This window comes from Lissotriton vulgaris, chromosome 11 (assembly GCF_964263255.1).
Source record: "Lissotriton vulgaris chromosome 11, aLisVul1.2, whole genome shotgun sequence".
NCBI lineage: Eukaryota > Metazoa > Chordata > Amphibia > Caudata > Salamandridae > Lissotriton > Lissotriton vulgaris.
Window position 1 is genome coordinate 160,214,891 of NC_141699.1, and position 18,200 is coordinate 160,233,090.

Here is an 18,200-nt window from a genome sequence, read left to right on the forward strand (position 1 = left end):
CATATTGCAGCAAAAGTTTGAAATCCTTTCATTTTCCAGCTCCGAAAATAACATTATCCTCCCAGAGGACGCTGCTCTGCGAGAGCTGCAGTATCCACTCTATCGCCACATACTACCAGATGGAGTCCAGATGTTCATACAATATTTGGAAGTAGGCTTTCCCTAGGTGGTTATATTCTGCAAATGCAGTGATTATTGCTCAGTTTAGTTCTTGCTTGCCTCTAGTTTGTTTTCCGTTGTTTATTTTAGCTTCTCGTCCTATTTTAGTTTCAAAAGGCAACATTTAGAGTACAATTCAGTTAAAGGCAGCTTATATTTTTATATTCTATCAGTTTTCCGTTTCTTTGGCTCCAACTGGTTGCTCTACAACATACATTAAACACATTGGCAAAGCCAATAGCTCTAGCCAAAGACTTATAAGGTCCCAAAGGCGAGACCTATTGGCTATGCCAATGCTTGTTAATTTTGTTCTTCAATGCACAATTCTAGCTTCTGACTTCTTCGACTGCTTGGAATTCTCGTTCTTACAGTAGGACTAAACACCAGCTTTATTTTTTGTAGAGCACTCAATGGCCACTCACCGGGCCATGGGACGGCTTTTGCTAAAAGCTGGCGGACTTTATTTTGAAGGCTTTACATTTTTCGTTCATAGGGGGAGTCAACGTCAGTCTGCGGTATTTGGAAGGCAGAGACTCAACACATCCTCATTGATGATTTGCACATACTCTGCCTTTTGCAACTCGTTAAACATGCCTCCCACATTGCAGGCTACATACTTGATCCTTTTTTCACAAATATTGAGGGTACTGTTACATCTGCTCCTCTACCCATAACATGGTCTGACAATTCTATTGTACTCTTGAGCTGGCTTTCGACATCTGCGCCCAGCGTTTTCAGTTTTTTTTACTGTCCCCAAAGTCTCTTGTACCTGGAACATGGTCTCACAGACAAATTTCTCTTGTGCCTTAGCTACCACTCCTTTAATACCCAACACTGCTGTATCTTCCGCTGCTACTAATCTTAATCAGTGATTTCTAATGGTCTGCAGCCATATCCTCACTCAGAGCCTAGCACTCCATCTGTAAACGTCCTTATTTTACATACAATAAATAACACACAATCATTCTAAACAATTAAAGGGAATTGCACAAATGGATACAAAGTAATATTATGAACCTATTTGAAAGAATAATGTCTCAATGAAATCATACATCAATGGTGCGTAGAAAGGCTACAACATTCAGCAATGCTCAGAATTCAAGCTTCCCATGTTCTAAGTTCTTTTTATTTACATACTTCAAAAGTGATCAAAAACAAGCATTGGCATAGCCAATAGGTCTCGCCTTTGGGACCTTATTAGTATTTAGTTATGCAGCACAATATCCCTGGTGCAACAACATCAACTGTTGCATGGCTAAACACTTATACGGTCCGAAAGGCGAGGCCTATTGGCTATGCCAATGCTTGTTCTTTTTCCTTTCACACTTTACCATGCCGTCATTTAGTCAAATATAATTCGCAGATCAACATATTTGTTTAAACAACAACTTAAAATTTCACAGGTTACATCAATATTTAAAAGTAAACCCCATATATACCCATTACGTATACACAACATAAAGTGCGCATTATTTCTCACTGGTTAAGGCCTTATCACATACCAAAAGATTATCACTAGATTCTTAGAAGCCGACCCAGCATATCAACATTAATCATCATCTCGGTGTCCATCCCCTGGTTCTCCTTCTTGCAAGGGTGGAGTGGATTGTGTCATGGAGTGCAATTATGTGCAACATACAACTATGTATCAATTACAGAAACATTCAACTAATAATACGGAAGAGATACACCATTAAGAAAATAGATTGTACCCATATTACATGTAATATGAAAATCTAAATTCACCATTCAGATCATTAAAAAATCTAAATGTTATCAATGATGAAACATGGACCTGTTTTTTTGGATCTCAATAAGTTTATGGCAAACAATGTTGCTACATTTCCACCCAAAAAGTGGAAACTAGCAACAGGAAAAAGGGAATAAAGGGGGAAGGTGGTAAGAAATTCCAAATCCTTTGAGCCGATCTTAAAAAGAAGCGTGTGTAGGTTTTTTGTTTTCAGAATCTTGGGGGGGTTGGGCTGTTCTAGCCTAAGAGAGTGAGGTGGCGGCTGCCTCCTGAGATTTGAATCTCTATTGCCAGGTATCTGGGTTCATTATAATGTAAAGCTTTATGCATGAGGCAAGCAACTTTCAATTGAGTTCTGGCCTAGAGAGGGAGCCAGTTGTGACTGAAGTAATGGAGTAATGTGGTCAAAGTGTCTTGTGCATGTTACTAGTTTTGCTGCTATGTTGAGAGTCGCTTTGAGTGAAGCCGTGCTTGACTGGGGAACACCTGAAAGGGTTTCACAGCCATATTCAAGTCTGGCGACCACTAGTTATTGTACTGCTAGTTTAAAGTCTGGAGGTGGCAGGAATGTTTCACTTTCTTCAGCAGTTTGAGTTGGAATGATGCACTGCGCGTAGTTGCACTGATATGTGCTAGCATGTTCAGATTTGTGACCAGTGTTATTCCAAGGGATTTAGAGCAATCAATAATGGTAGGTGTACAGTTGAGGGCGTCTAGATGACTGAGCCAATCCTGGATGTGTGGGATGCTGTTATGAGGGGAGAAAAGTAAGAATTCTGTTTTTAGAGAGTTCAGCTTGAGATTATTTGTGATAGCCAGGTCTGAGTTTTGACTAGAGTGTTATTTAGTTGGATTACATCCTCTACAGAGGAAATCTTTAAGAATAAATTGTGATTTGTCTATGTACTATGCAAGGATCGATTGTTTGAGGATGTCCATTTGTGGCTCCATATAGAGGTTAAAGAGTATGGGGGAAAGGTAGACTCTTATGGGACTCCGCATCCCACTGGTGAGGCATTTGTGAGTGAGTTGCCCAATTTGATTCGTTGTGAGTGGTTCTGCAAGAAGGATGTGAACAAAGAGAGCACGTTCCTTGACAGCCGCATTCTGTTTTCTAGCAATTCTAGTAGGTTGTTGTGATTGACCATATCAAACGTCGCTAAGAGGTCTGGGAGTTTGAGTAGGTAGGAGTCATTGTGGTCTAGCATCGTAAAGGCGTCATCCATGATGTGAACTATCGCAGATTCTGTGCTATGTCCTGGTTTGTAGGTTGAATTGATCAATATGCTAACACAATTTGTTGTGTACACATTTTTCCAACAATGTGGCCATAAGAGGAATATTTGACAGTGGTGGCGGTGGTGTGTTCGTGTTCTATGGAAGCAATATTAGGTGGATTAAAGATCAAATTGTAAAAATCATGAGTCTGCCAACAGAATCAAGTTAGTTGCCATGTATGTTGGTCCATGAAGGCCAATTCACTAACATGGCAACCATTTGTTTTCCTCATCCAGCCTATTTCATCCACTAGCTTGAGACGTTTTAGTCACATCTAGGCTCAACCTAGCAGAGTATTTATCTCTTACTTAATGCTATTGGCTGTTTGGGTGTATTCTTCCACCCCTACTGAAGTGCATGTGGCAATGCTTCACAACTATAGCCCTTTTTGTCCACACCTGCCATGTTTCTTGCTCTGGTCCTCACTCTGTTCTCTCTTGTGACTCCCGCGTTACGCTGTGCCCACTCAATTCTCCGCCCACCACACTCTCCTATTGTTCTCTGGCCCCTCCATGCCCACCATGGTCTCATATCGCCTTGCTGCTCCTGCCACTCTTGTGTGCTCTGCTCCTTTTTCAGGCTACCATCAGGTTTGCCTCCTGGAGGCTTCTATTCACAGAACTGAAAGGTGAGCTACACCAATAGCTTACTTGCTTTCAATACTTTCCTCGTTTAGTTTCTATGTAAACAAGCATTTGCAATGCAATAGGTCTCGCGTTACTCAAAGTTTGAGCTAGTGGCGTTGCTTTATCACTTGCAACACCAATAGCTCAAACTTTCAGTAATGCGAGACCTATTGCATTGCAAATGCTTGTTTCAAGAGGGGCGTCACTCGCCCAATCTTCAGGCAGTCCAGGATAACGCCTTGTGTTAGCGATGAATTTCCAATCTTCACCAGTATGGGTGAGAGGAGGTAACGGAGTTCCTTTAGTATTGTCGTTGGGACAGGGTCGTTGAAATGTGAAGTTGGTTTCATGGATAATAAGGTCTTGTGGACCTCATACTCAGTAAGTATTTTGAGCTCACTGCAGAATGCTTGATTTTTAGTCCTGGATGGGTGATTTGTCTTATGTTCCTCGTCTGGGAATGGAGATTCACCTTCGGAATGGTGATTGTTGTCTACAGTGGCTCGTAACCTTTGTCAATCACAATGGCTTTATTGATTTCTCAGATTTTTCCATTGAAAGTTATTGCTAATCCTGGTTTCATTGTTTGTCACAGTTTGTTGATAGAGGATTCGCCCTGGGAGACTCTTTGCATTGTCGAGTTGGGATCTAAAAGACGCTACTTCTGAGTTTCAAATGTGTTTTTGTAGCTGTTCCGTTATTCACATAATTTGATTAGAAGAAATGTCAAGGGTTCCTGTCTCTAAGACTACTCCTTTCCTCATTAGCCTTACACTGTACCAAGGGTGAGAAGATTTGATTTTTTGTCTTTTATGACTCAGTAGTGCTACTGTCTCCATTATGTTTGATATTATTTTGCTGTAGTGCTCAGTGAATTTGAAAATATTTTGGTTAGTGTTAGAGGAGTGAGGTTTATCATGCAAACTGAGGTCAGTTCCTGTCTGTTCTGTATTTGGTAGTTCTATCCCAGCATTTATGTTTGGTTTCTTGCTCTTTAGTTCTCTGTGTGCACGCATTGAGGTGGAATATAGTTGAGTGATGATCGCACCAGCCGCTGAGTGTGATTGAGTTGTCAGCGCTCCTTCTCTGTATGGGATTATGTCGAGCGTTGATCATTTGTTATGTGTTGGGCTTGTGCAGGATTGGGCCAGGTTTTGATCAGAGAGGAACTGTTTTAGAATAGAGACCTGCGTAGCATCCTTGTCGTTCCAGTGAAGGTTGAAGTCTCTGAGAAAAATGGCATTGGGCTGTAGCATTGAGTGTATTTTAATGGTTTCCATTCTATGTTCAAAGAACAGTTGGTTGTCTCCTGGAGGGTGGTCAATGAGGTATACTTTGGCTAGTGATCTCTTTGCTGTGGCGAGTTCTGCACCCATGTGTTCACAGGTTGTGAGATTATCTCCTTGGAAAGTCTTGACTTGTAGGAAATTCTCCTTAATGATTACGATCCCTCCTCCATGTTGTTGCGGTCGGTCAAGACGCAGAATGGTGTAGTTTGGAGGCACAAGGATGTCAAGCAGTGGTGTGGACCATTGACATAACCGGTATTCTGTCAGGAATAGAATGCCCACTTTGTAATGGAGGATAGTTTTGGTGATGTCTGAAGCATGTTTGATCGCTAAACTGCAGTTGAGTAACATGCATTTTAGGGTTAGTTTAGAAAGGCACGAGGGATTAAGATTTGGTGCAAGTGTTATCCTAATTAGGTTGAGATGAAAGGTATACTCAGACATAAGTGGTCAAGATATGAGTTCCGGTATGAGTGGAGGACAGATTCAGATTACACTGCAGACAGGAGGACTGAGTGGAGCTACATGGTTCTTATCACCATAGCCTAGATACATTTGCTGTTGCTATTTACAGATAAAATAAGTTACTGGATAATAGTGAGAAACAAATGCAGCATTAAACCAAAAACAGAATTAAACCAAAAACACTATCAGTGTAATAATTCCGTATATGTACCTTAAAGGATTCCACCATGAATTGAGAATCAACTAGAAAGACTCCACAAACACGAAACTCCCACTGCTGCAACTGGTCCACGAGATGCTTCATCACAGGCAAGTGAGTGTACAGTTCAATCTGACCTAGGATATTGAGAGTCAAACATGCCACAGAGGACATTTAGGAAAGCATATGTACAGTAACAATATTTGAATGCAGGATGCAAACAAGCATTTACAATGCAATGGTCTCGGCATCATTAAAGGTGGGGCTATTGGCATTGCTCATGACATTTCTTTTTTTTCTTTAAATCATAAATAGATGGCATTGTCATTTACATTGCCAATACACAGCACTCTGCACTCAACAGCACACACCACTCTGCACTCAACAGCACACACCACTCTGCACCTGCACTCACTGCTCTGCACACTCACTCTGCACTCACTACTCTGCATTCCGCACTCACTACTCACTGCTCTGCACTCACTGCTCTGCACTCACTGCTCTGCACTCACTGCTCTGCACTCACTACTCTGCACTCACTGCTCTGCACTCACTACTCTGCACTCACTACTCTGCACTCACTACTCTGCACTCACTGCTCTGCACTCACTGCTCTGCACTCACTACTCTGCACTCACTACTCACTACTCTGCACTCACTGCTCTGCACTCACTACTCTGCACTCACTACTCACTACTCTGCACTCACTACTCACTACTCTGCACTCACTACTCACTACTCTGCACTCACTACTCACTACTCTGCACTCACTACTCACTACTCTGCACTCACTACTCTGCACTCACTACTCTGCACTCACTACTCTGCACTCACTACTCTGCACTCACTACTCTGCACTCACTACTCTGCACTCACTACTCTGCACTCACTACTCACTACTCTGCACTCACTACTCACTACTCTGCACTCACTACTCTGCACTCACTACTCAATACTCTGCACTCACTACTCTGCACTCACTACTCTGCACTCACTACTCTGCACTCACTACTCTGCACTCACTACTCTGCACTCACTACTCTGCACTCACTACTCTGCACTCACTACTCTGCACTCACTACTCTGCACTCACTACTCTGCAATCTGCACTCACTACTCTGCAATCTGCACTCACTACTCTGCACTCACTACTCTGCACTCACTACTCACTACTCTGCACTCACTACTCACTACTCTGCACTACTCACTACTCTGCACTCACTACTCACTACTCACTACTCTGCACTCACTACTCACTACTCTGCACTCACTACTCACTACTCTGCACTCACTACTCTGCACTCACTACTCTGCACTCACTACTCACTACTCTGCACTCACTACTCTGCACTCACTACTCACTACTCTGCACTCACTACTCTGCACTCACTACTCTGCACTCACTACTCTGCACTCACTACTCTGCACTCACTACTCTGCACTCACTACTCTGCACTCACTACTCTACACTCACTACTCTGAACTCACTACTCACTACTCTGCACTCACTACTCTGCACTCACTACTCTGCACTCACTACTCTGCACTCGCTACTCTGCACTCACTACTCGCTACTCTGCACTCACTACTCACTACTCTGCACTCACTACTCTGCACTCGCTACTCTGCACTCGCTACTCTGCACTCGCTACTCTGCACTCGCTACTCTGCACTCGCTACTCTGCACTCGCTACTCTGCACTCACTACTCTGCACTCACTACTCACTACTCTGCACTCACTACTCACTACTCTGCACTCACTACTCACTACTCTGCACTCACTACTCTGCACTCACTACTCTGCACTCACTACTCTGCACTCACTACTCACTACTCTACACTCACTACTCTGAACTCACTACTCACTACTCTGCACTCACTACTCACTACTCTGCACTCACTACTCACTACTCTGCACTCACTACTCTGAAATCTGCACTCACTACTCTGCACTCACTACTCTGCACTCACTACTCTGCACTCACTACTCTGCACTCACTACTCTGCACTCACTACTCTGCACTCACTACTCTGCACCCACTACTCTGCACTCACTACTCACTACTCACTACTCTGCACTCACTACTCTGCAATCTGCACTCACTACTCACTACTCTGCACTCACTACTCACTACTCACTACTCTGCACTCACTACTCTGCACTCACTACTCTGCAATGTGCATTCACTACTCCCTACTCTGCACTCACTACTCTGCACTCACTACTCTGCACTCACTACTCTGCACTCACTACTCACTACTCTGCACTCACTACTCTGCACTCACTACTCTGCACTCACTACTCTGCACTCACTACTCTGCACTCACTACTCTGCACTCACTACTCTGCACTCACTACTCTGCACTCACTACTCTGCACTCACTACTCTGCACTCACTACTCTGAAATCTGCACTCACTACTCTGCACTCACTACTCTGCACTCACTACTCTGCACTCACTACTCACTACTCTGCACTCACTACTCTGCACTCACTACTCTGCACTCACTACTCTGCACTCACTACTCTGCACTCACTACTCACTACTCTACACTCACTACTCTGAACTCACTACTCACTACTCTGAACTCACTACTCACTACTCTGCACTCGCTACTCTGCACTCGCTACTCTGCACTCGCTACTCTGCACTCGCTACTCTGCACTCGCTACTCTGCACTCGCTACTCTGCACTCACTACTCTGCACTCACTACTCACTACTCTGCACTCACTACTCTGCACTCACTACTCACTACTCTGCACTCACTACTCACTACTCACTACTCTGCACTCACTACTCTGCACTCACTACTCTGCACTCACTACTCTGCACTCACTACTCACTACTCTGCACTCACTACTCTGCAATGTGCACTCACTACTCCCTACTCTGCACTCACTACTCTGCACTCACTACTCTGCACTCACTACTCACTACTCTGCACTCACTACTCACTACTCTGCACTCACTACTCACTACTCTGCACTCACTACTCTGAAATCTGCACTCACTACTCTGCACTCACTACTCTGCACTCACTACTCTGCACCCACTACTCTGCACTCACTACTCACTACTCACTACTCACTACTCTGCACTCACTACTCTGCAATCTGCACTCACTACTCACTACTCTGCACTCACTACGCTGCACTCACTACTCTGCACTCACTACTCTGCACTCACTACTCTGCACTCACTACTCTGCACTCACTACTCTGCACTCACTACTCACTACTCTGCACTCACTACTCTGCACTCACTACTCACTACTCTGCACTCACTACTCTGCACTCACTACTCACTACTCTGCACTCACTACTCTGCACTCACTACTCTGCACTCACTACTCTGCACTCACTACTCACTACTCTGCAACCACTACTCACTACTCACTACTCTGCACTCACTACTCACTACTCTGCACTCACTACTCACTACTCACTACTCTGCACTCACTACTCACTACTCTGCACTCACTACTCACTACTCTGCACTCACTACTCACTACTCTGCACGCACTACTCACTACTCTGCACTCACTACTCTGCACTCACTACTCACTACTCTGCACTCACTACTCTGCACTCACTACTCTGCACTCACTACTCTGCACTCACTACTCTGCACTCACTACTCTGCACTCACTACTCTGCACTCACTACTCTGCACTCACTACTCACTACTCTGCACTCACTACTCTGCACTCACTACTCTGCACTCACTACTCTGCACTCACTACTCTGCACTCACTACTCACTACTCTGCAACCACTACTCACTACTCACTACTCTGCACTCACTACTCACTACTCTGCACTCACTACTCACTACTCTGCACTCACTACTCACTACTCTGCACTCACTACTCACTACTCTGCACTCACTACTCACTACTCTGCACTCACTACTCACTACTCTGCACGCACTACTCACTACTCTGCACTCACTACTCACTACTCTGCACTCACTACTCTGCACTCACTACTCTGCACTCACTACTCTGCACTCACTACTCTGCACTCACTACTCTGCACTCACTACTCATTACTCACTACTCTGCAGAGTAGTGAGTGCAGAGTAGTGAGTGCAGAGTAGTGAGTGCAGAGTAGTGAGTGCAGAGTAGTGAGTGCAGAGTAGTGAGTAGTGAGTGCAGAGTAGTGAGTAGTGGTTGCAGAGTAGTGAGTAGTGAGTGCAGAGTAGTGAGTGCACTCACTACTCACTACTCTGCAACCACTACTCACTACTCACTACTCTGCACTCACTACTCACTACTCTGCAACCACTACTCACTACTCACTACTCTGCACTCACTACTCACTACTCTGCACTCACTACTCTGCACTCACTACTCTGCACTCACTACTCTGCACTCACTACTCTGCACTCACTACTCACTACTCTGCACTCACTACTCTGCACTCACTACTCTGCACTCACTACTCTGCACTCACTACTCTGCACTCACTACTCTGCACTCACTACTCACTACTCTGCACTCACTACTCACTACTCTGCACTCACTACTCACTACTCTGCACTCACTACTCTGCAATCTGCACTCACTACTCTGCACCCACTACTCACTACTCTGCACCCACTACTCACTACTCTGCACTCACTACTCACTACTCTGCACTCACTACTCTGCACTCACTACTCTGCACTCACTACTCTGCACTCACTACTCACTACTCTGCACTCACTACTCACTACTCTATACTCACTACTCACTACTCTGCACTCACTACTCACTACTCTGCACTCACTACTCACTACTCTGCACTCACTACTCACTACTCTGCACTCACTACTCACTACTCTGCACTCACTACTCACTACTCTGCACTCACTACTCACTACTCTGCACTCACTACTCACTACTCTGCACGCACTACTCACTACTCTGCACTCACTACTCTGCACTCACTACTCTGCACTCACTACTCTGCACTCACTACTCTGCACTCACTACTCTGCACTCACTACTCTGCACTCACTACTCACTACTCTGCACTCACTACTCACTACTCTGCACTCACTACTCACTACTCTGCACTCACTACTCTGCACTCACTACTCACTACTCTGCACTCACTACTCACTACTTTGCACTCACTACTCACTACTCTGCACGCACTACTCACTACTCTGCACTCACTACTCTGCACTCACTACTCTGCACTCACTACTCTGCACTCACTACTCTGCACTCACTACTCTGCACTCACTACTCACTACTCTGCACTCACTACTCACTACTCTGCACTCACTACTCACTACTCTGCACTCACTACTCTGCAATCTGCACTCACTACTCTGCACCCACTACTCACTACTCTGCACCCACTACTCACTACTCTGCACTCACTACTCACTACTCTGCACTCACTACTCTGCACTCACTACTCTGCACTCACTACTCTGCACTCACTACTCACTACTCTGCACTCACTACTCACTACTCTATACTCACTACTCACTACTCTGCACTCACTACTCACTACTCTGCACTCACTACTCACTACTCTGCACTCACTACTCACTACTCTGCACTCACTACTCACTACTCTGCACTCACTACTCTGCAATCTGCACTCACTACTCTGCACCCACTACTCACTACTCTGCACTCACTACTCACTACTCTGCACTCACTACTCTGCACTCACTACTCTGCACTCACTACTCTGCACTCACTACTCTGCACTCACTACTCACTACTCTGCACTCACTACTCACTACTCTGCACTCACTACTCACTACTCTGCACTCACTACTCACTACTCTGCACTCACTACTCACTACTCTGCACTCACTACTCACTACTCTGCACTCACTACTCACTACTCTGCACTCCCTACTCTGCACTCCCTACTCTGCACTCCCTACTCTGCACTCACTACTCTGCACTCACTACTCACTACTCTGCACTCACTACTCACTACTCTGCACTCACTACTCACTACTCTGCACTCACTACTCACTACTCTGCACTCACTACTCTGCACTCACTACTCTGCACTCACTACTCTGCACTCACTACTCTGCACTCACTACTCTGCACTCACTACTCTGCAATCTGCACTCACTACTCTGCACTCACTACTCACTACTCTGCACTCACTACTCACTACTCTGCACTCACTACTCATTACTCACTACTCTGCACTCACTACTCTGCACTCACTACTCACTACTCTGCACTCACTACTCTGCACTCACTACTCTGCACTCACTACTCACTACTCACTACTCTGCACTCACTACTCTGCACTCACTACTCAGTACTCTGCACTCACTACTCTGCACTCACTACTCAGCACTCACTACTCACTACTCACTACTCTGCACTCACTACTCACTACTCTGCACTCACTACTCTGCACTCACTACTCAGTACTCTGCACTCACTACTCTGCACTCACTACTCACTACTCTGCACTCACTACTCACTACTCTGCACTCACTACTCACTACTCTGCACTCACTACTCTGCACTCACTACTCACTACTCTGCACTCACTACTCACTACTTTGCACTCACTACTCACTACTCTGCACTCACTACTCACTACTCTGCACTCACTACTCTGCACTCACTACTCACTACTCTGCACTCACTACCTACTACTCACTACTCTGCACTCACTACTCTGCACTCACTACTCTGCACTCACTACTCACTACTCTGCACTCACTACTCTGCACTCACTACTCACTACTCTGCACTCACTACTCAGTACTCTGCACTCACTACTCACTACTCTGCACTCACTACTCATTACTCACTACTCTGCACTCACTACTCTGCACTCACTACTCACTACTCTGCACTAACTACTCACTACTCTGCACTAACTACTCACTACTCACTACTCTGCACTCACTACTCACTACTCTGCACTCACTACTGTGCACTCACTACTCTGCAATTTGCACTCACTACTCACTACTCTGCAACCACTACTCACTACTCTGCACTCACTACTCACTACTCTGCACTCACTACTGTGCACTCACTACTCTGCAATTTGCACTCACTACTCACTACTCTGCAACCACTACTCACTACTCTGCACTCACTACTCACTACTCTGCACTCACTACTCACTACTCTGCACGCACTACTCACTACTCTGCACGCACTACTCACTACTCTGCACTCACTACTCTGCACTCACTACTCACTACTCTGCACTCACTACTCTGCACTCACTACTCACTACTCTGCACTCACTACTCACTACTCTGCACTCACTACTCACTACTCTGCACTCACTACTCACTACTCTGCACTCACTACTCACTACTCTGCACTAACTACTCACTACTCACTACTCTGCACTCACTACTCACTACTCTGCACTCACTACTGTGCACTCACTACTCTGCAATTTGCACTCACTACTCACTACTCTGCAACCACTACTCACTACTCTGCACTCACTACTCACTACTCTGCACTCACTACTCACTACTCTGCACGCACTACTCACTACTCTGCACGCACTACTCACTACTCTGCACTCACTACTCTGCACTCACTACTCACTACTCTGCACTCACTACTCTGCACTCACTACTCACTACTCTGCACTCACTACTCACTACTCTGCACGCACTACTCACTACTCTGCACGCACTACTCACTACTCTGCACTCACTACTCTGCACTCACTACTCACTACTCTGCACTCACTACTCTGCACTCACTACTCACTACTCTGCACTCACTACTCTGCACTCACTACTCACTACTCTGCACTCACTACTCTGCACTCACTACTCACTACTCACTACTCTGCACTCACTACTCTGCACTCACTACTCACTACTCTGCAACCACTACTCACTACTCACTACTCTGCAACCACTACTCACTACTCACTACTCTGCACTCACTACTCACTACTCTGCACTCACTACTCACTACTCTGCACTCACTACTCTGCACTCACTACTCTGCACTCACTACTCTGCACTCACTACTCACTACTCTGCACTCACTACTCACTACTCTGCACTCACTACTCTGCACTCACTACTCTGCACTCACTACTCTGCACTCACTACTCACTACTCTGCACTCACTACTCACTACTCTGCACTCACTACTCACTACTCTGCACTCACTACTCTGCAATCTGCACTCACTACTCTGCACCCACTGTTCACTACTCTGCACTCACTACTCACTACTCTGCACTCACTACTCTGCACTCACTACTCTGCACTCACTACTCTGCACTCACTACTCTGCACTCACTACTCACTACTCTGCACTCACTACTCTGCACTCACTACTCACTACTCTATACTCACTACTCTGCACTCACTACTCACTACTCTGCACTCACTACTCACTACTCTGCACTCACTACTCACTACTCTGCACTCCCTACTCTGCACTCACTACTCTGCACTCACTACTCTGCACTCACTACTCACTACTCTGCACTCACTACTCACTACTCTGCACTCACTACTCTGCACTCACTACTCTGCACTCACTACTCTGCACTCACTACTCTGCACTCACTACTCTGCACTCACTACTCTGCACTCACTACTCTGCAATCTGCACTCACTACTCTGCACTCACTACTCACTACTCTGCACTCACTACTCAGTACTCTGCACTCACTACTCACTACTCTGCACTCACTACTCATTACTCACTACTCTGCACTCACTACTCTGCACTCACTACTCACTACTCTGCACTCACTACTCACTACTCTGCACTCACTACTCTGCACTCACTACTCACTACTCACTACTCTGCACTCACTACTCTGCACTCACTACTCAGTACTCTGCACTCACTACTCTGCACTCACTACTCACTACTCTGCACTCACTACTCAGTACTCTGCACTCACTACTCACTACTCTGCACTCACTACTCATTACTCACTACTCTGCACTCACTACTCTGCACTCACTACTCACTACTCTGCACTCACTACTCACTACTCACTACTCTGCACTCACTACTCTGCACTCACTACTCACTACTCACTACTCTGCACTCACTACTCTGCACTCACTACTCAGTACTCTGCACTCACTACTCTGCACTCACTACTCAGCACTCACTACTCACAACTCACTACTCTGCACTCACTACTCTGCACTCACAACTCACTACTCTGCACTCACTACTCTGCACTCACTACTCACTACTTTGCACTCACTACTCACTACTCTGCACTCACTACTCACTACTCTGCACTCACTACTCACTACTCTGCACTCACTACTCACTACTCTGCACTCACTACCTACTACTCACTACTCTGCACTCACTACTCTGCACTCACTACTCTGCACTCACTACTCACTACTCTGCACTCACTACTCACTACTCTGCACTCACTACTCACTACTCTGCACTCACTACTCACTACTCTGCACTCACTACTCTGCACTCACTACTCTGCACTCACTACTCTCCACTCACTACTCACTACTCACTACTCTGCACTCACTACTCACTACTCTGCACTCACTACTCTGCACTCTGCACTCACTACTCTGCACTCACTACTCTGCACTCACTACTCTGCACTCACTACTCACTACTCTGCACTCACTACTCACTACTCTGCACGCACTACTCACTACTCACTACTCTGCACGCACTACTCACTACTCTGCACGCACTACTCACTACTCACTACTCTGAACTCACTACTCACTACTCTGCACTCACTACTCACTACTCTGCACTCACTACTCACTACTCTGCACTCACTACTCTGCACTCACTACTATGCACTCACTACTCTGCACTCACTACTCTGCACTCACTACTCTGCACTCACTACTCACTACTCTGCACTCATTACTCTGCACTCACTACTCACTACTCTGCACTAACTACTCACTACTCTGCACTAACTACTCACTACTCACTACTCTGCACTCACTACTCACTACTCACTACTCTGCACTCACTACTGTGCACTCACTACTCTGCAATTTGCACTCACTACTCACTACTCTGCAACCACTACTCACTACTCTGCACTCACTACTCACTACTCTGCACTCACTACTCACTACTCTGCACTCACTACTCTGCACTCACTACTCACTACTCTGCACTCACTACTCTGCACTCACTACTCACTACTCTGCACTCACTACTCACTACTCTGCACTCACTACTCACTACTCTGCATTCACTACTCACTACTCTGCACTCACTACTCACTACTCTGCAACCACTACTCACTACTCACTACTCTGCACTCACTACTCACTACTCTGCAACCACTACTCACTACTCACTACTCTGCACTCACTACTCACTACTCTGCACTCACTACTCACTACTCTGCACTCACTACTCTGCACTCACTACTCACTACTCTGCACTCACTACTCTGCACTCACTACTCTGCACTCACTACTCTGCACTCACTACTCACTACTCTGCACTCACTACTCACTACTCTGCACTCACTACTCACTACTCTGCACTCACTACTCACTACTCACTACTCTGCACTCACTACTCTGCACTCACTACTCTGCAATGTGCACTCACTACTCACTACTCTGCAACCACTACTCACTACTCACTACTCTGCACTCACTACTCACTACTCTGCACTCACTACTCTGCACTCACTACTCTGCACTCACTACTCTGCACTCACTACTCTGCACTCACTACTCTGCACTCACTACCACTCACTACTCTGCACTCTACACTCACTACTCACTACTCTGCACTCACTACTCACTACTCTGCACTCACTACTCTGCACTCACTACTCACTACTCTGCACTCACTACTCTGCACTCACTACTCACTACTCTGCACTCACTACTCACTACTCTGCACTCACTACTCACTACTCTGCACTCACTACTCACTACTCACTACTCTGCACTCACTACTCTGCAATGTGCACTCACTACTCACTACTCTGCACTCACTACTCACTACTCTGCACTCACTACTCACTACTCTGCACTCACTACTCTGCACTCACTACTCTGCACTCACTACTCACTACTCTGCACTCACTACTCACTACTCTGCACTCACTACTCTGCACTCACTACTCACTACTCTGCACTCACTACTCACTACTCTGCACTCACTACTCACTACTCTGCACTCACTACTCTGCACTCACTACTCACTACTCTGCACTCACTACTCTGCACTCACTACTCACTACTCTGCACTCACTACTCTGCACTCACTACTCTGCAATGTGCACTCACTACTCACTACTCTGCACTCACAACTCTGCACTCACTACTCTGCACTCACTACTCACTACTCTGCACTCACTACTCACTACTCTGCACTCACTACTCACTACTCTGCACTCACTACTCTGCACTCTGCACTCACTACTCTGCACTCACTACTCTGCACTCACTACTCTGCACTCACTACTCACTACTCTGCACTCACTACTCTGCACTCACTACTCTGCACTCACTACACACCACTCACTACTCTGCACTCACTACTCACTACTCTGCACTCACTACTCACTACTCTGCACTCACTACTCTGCACTCAATACTCTGCACTCACTACTCTGCACTCACTACTCTGCACTCACTACTCTGCACTCACTACTCTGCACTCACTACTCACTACTCTGCACTCACTACTCACTACTCTGCACTCACTACTCTGCACTCACTACTCTGCACTCACTACTCTGCACTCACTACTCTGCACTCTCTACTCTGCACTCTCTACTCACACTCTGCACTCACACTCTGCACTCACTACTCACACTCTGCACTCACACTCTGCACTCACTACTCTGCACTCACTACTCTGCACTCACTACTCTGCACTCACTACTCTGCACTCACTACTCACACTCTGCACTCACTACTCTGCACTCACTACTCTGCACTCACTACTCTGCACTCACTACTCTGCACTCACTACTCTGCACTCACACTTACACTCTGCACTCACACTCTGCACTCAACTCTGCACGCTGCATTCACACTCTGCACACTCACTCTGCACTCACTACTTCACACTCTGCACTCACACTCTGCTCACTCACTCTGCACTCACTACTACTCACTCTGCACTCACTACTTCACACTCTGCACTCACTACTTCACACACTGCACTCTGGGCACTCTGAACTGTGCGCACTCTGCACTCACACTATAATAATCCTTATGCAGAATTCCTCTAAAGTATAAGCAGCTTGGGTTTTTCCTATAGGCGCCAAAGAGTCAATGATAGGAAAAGAGGGCAGAGAGTGCTAACCCCATCTCCCCACCCACAGACAACAAAAAAATATCTTCTGCGTTGCTTTGTTCTAATAATATGAATAAGGAATTTAAAGTATATGTATGGGCGAGTGGAAGGTGATCTATCGTATTCAATATATTTTAACACAATTGGTGTTCATGGTTACCTTTACA

The 18,200-nt window shown here is 45.9% G+C and overlaps 1 protein-coding gene across 1 annotated transcript in view; it reads right to left on the reverse strand.

Annotated features, from left to right (window-relative positions):
* GPN3 (GPN-loop GTPase 3) overlaps window positions 1-18,200 on the reverse strand; it is a 95,711-nt gene that overhangs the window by 59,127 nt on the left and 18,384 nt on the right. Inside the window, exon 4 of the mRNA XM_086943017.1 lies at window positions 5,779-5,903. Within this exon, the coding sequence (XP_086799143.1) occupies window positions 5,779-5,903 (125 nt within the window). The remainder of the gene's footprint in view (window positions 1-5,778; window positions 5,904-18,200) is intronic.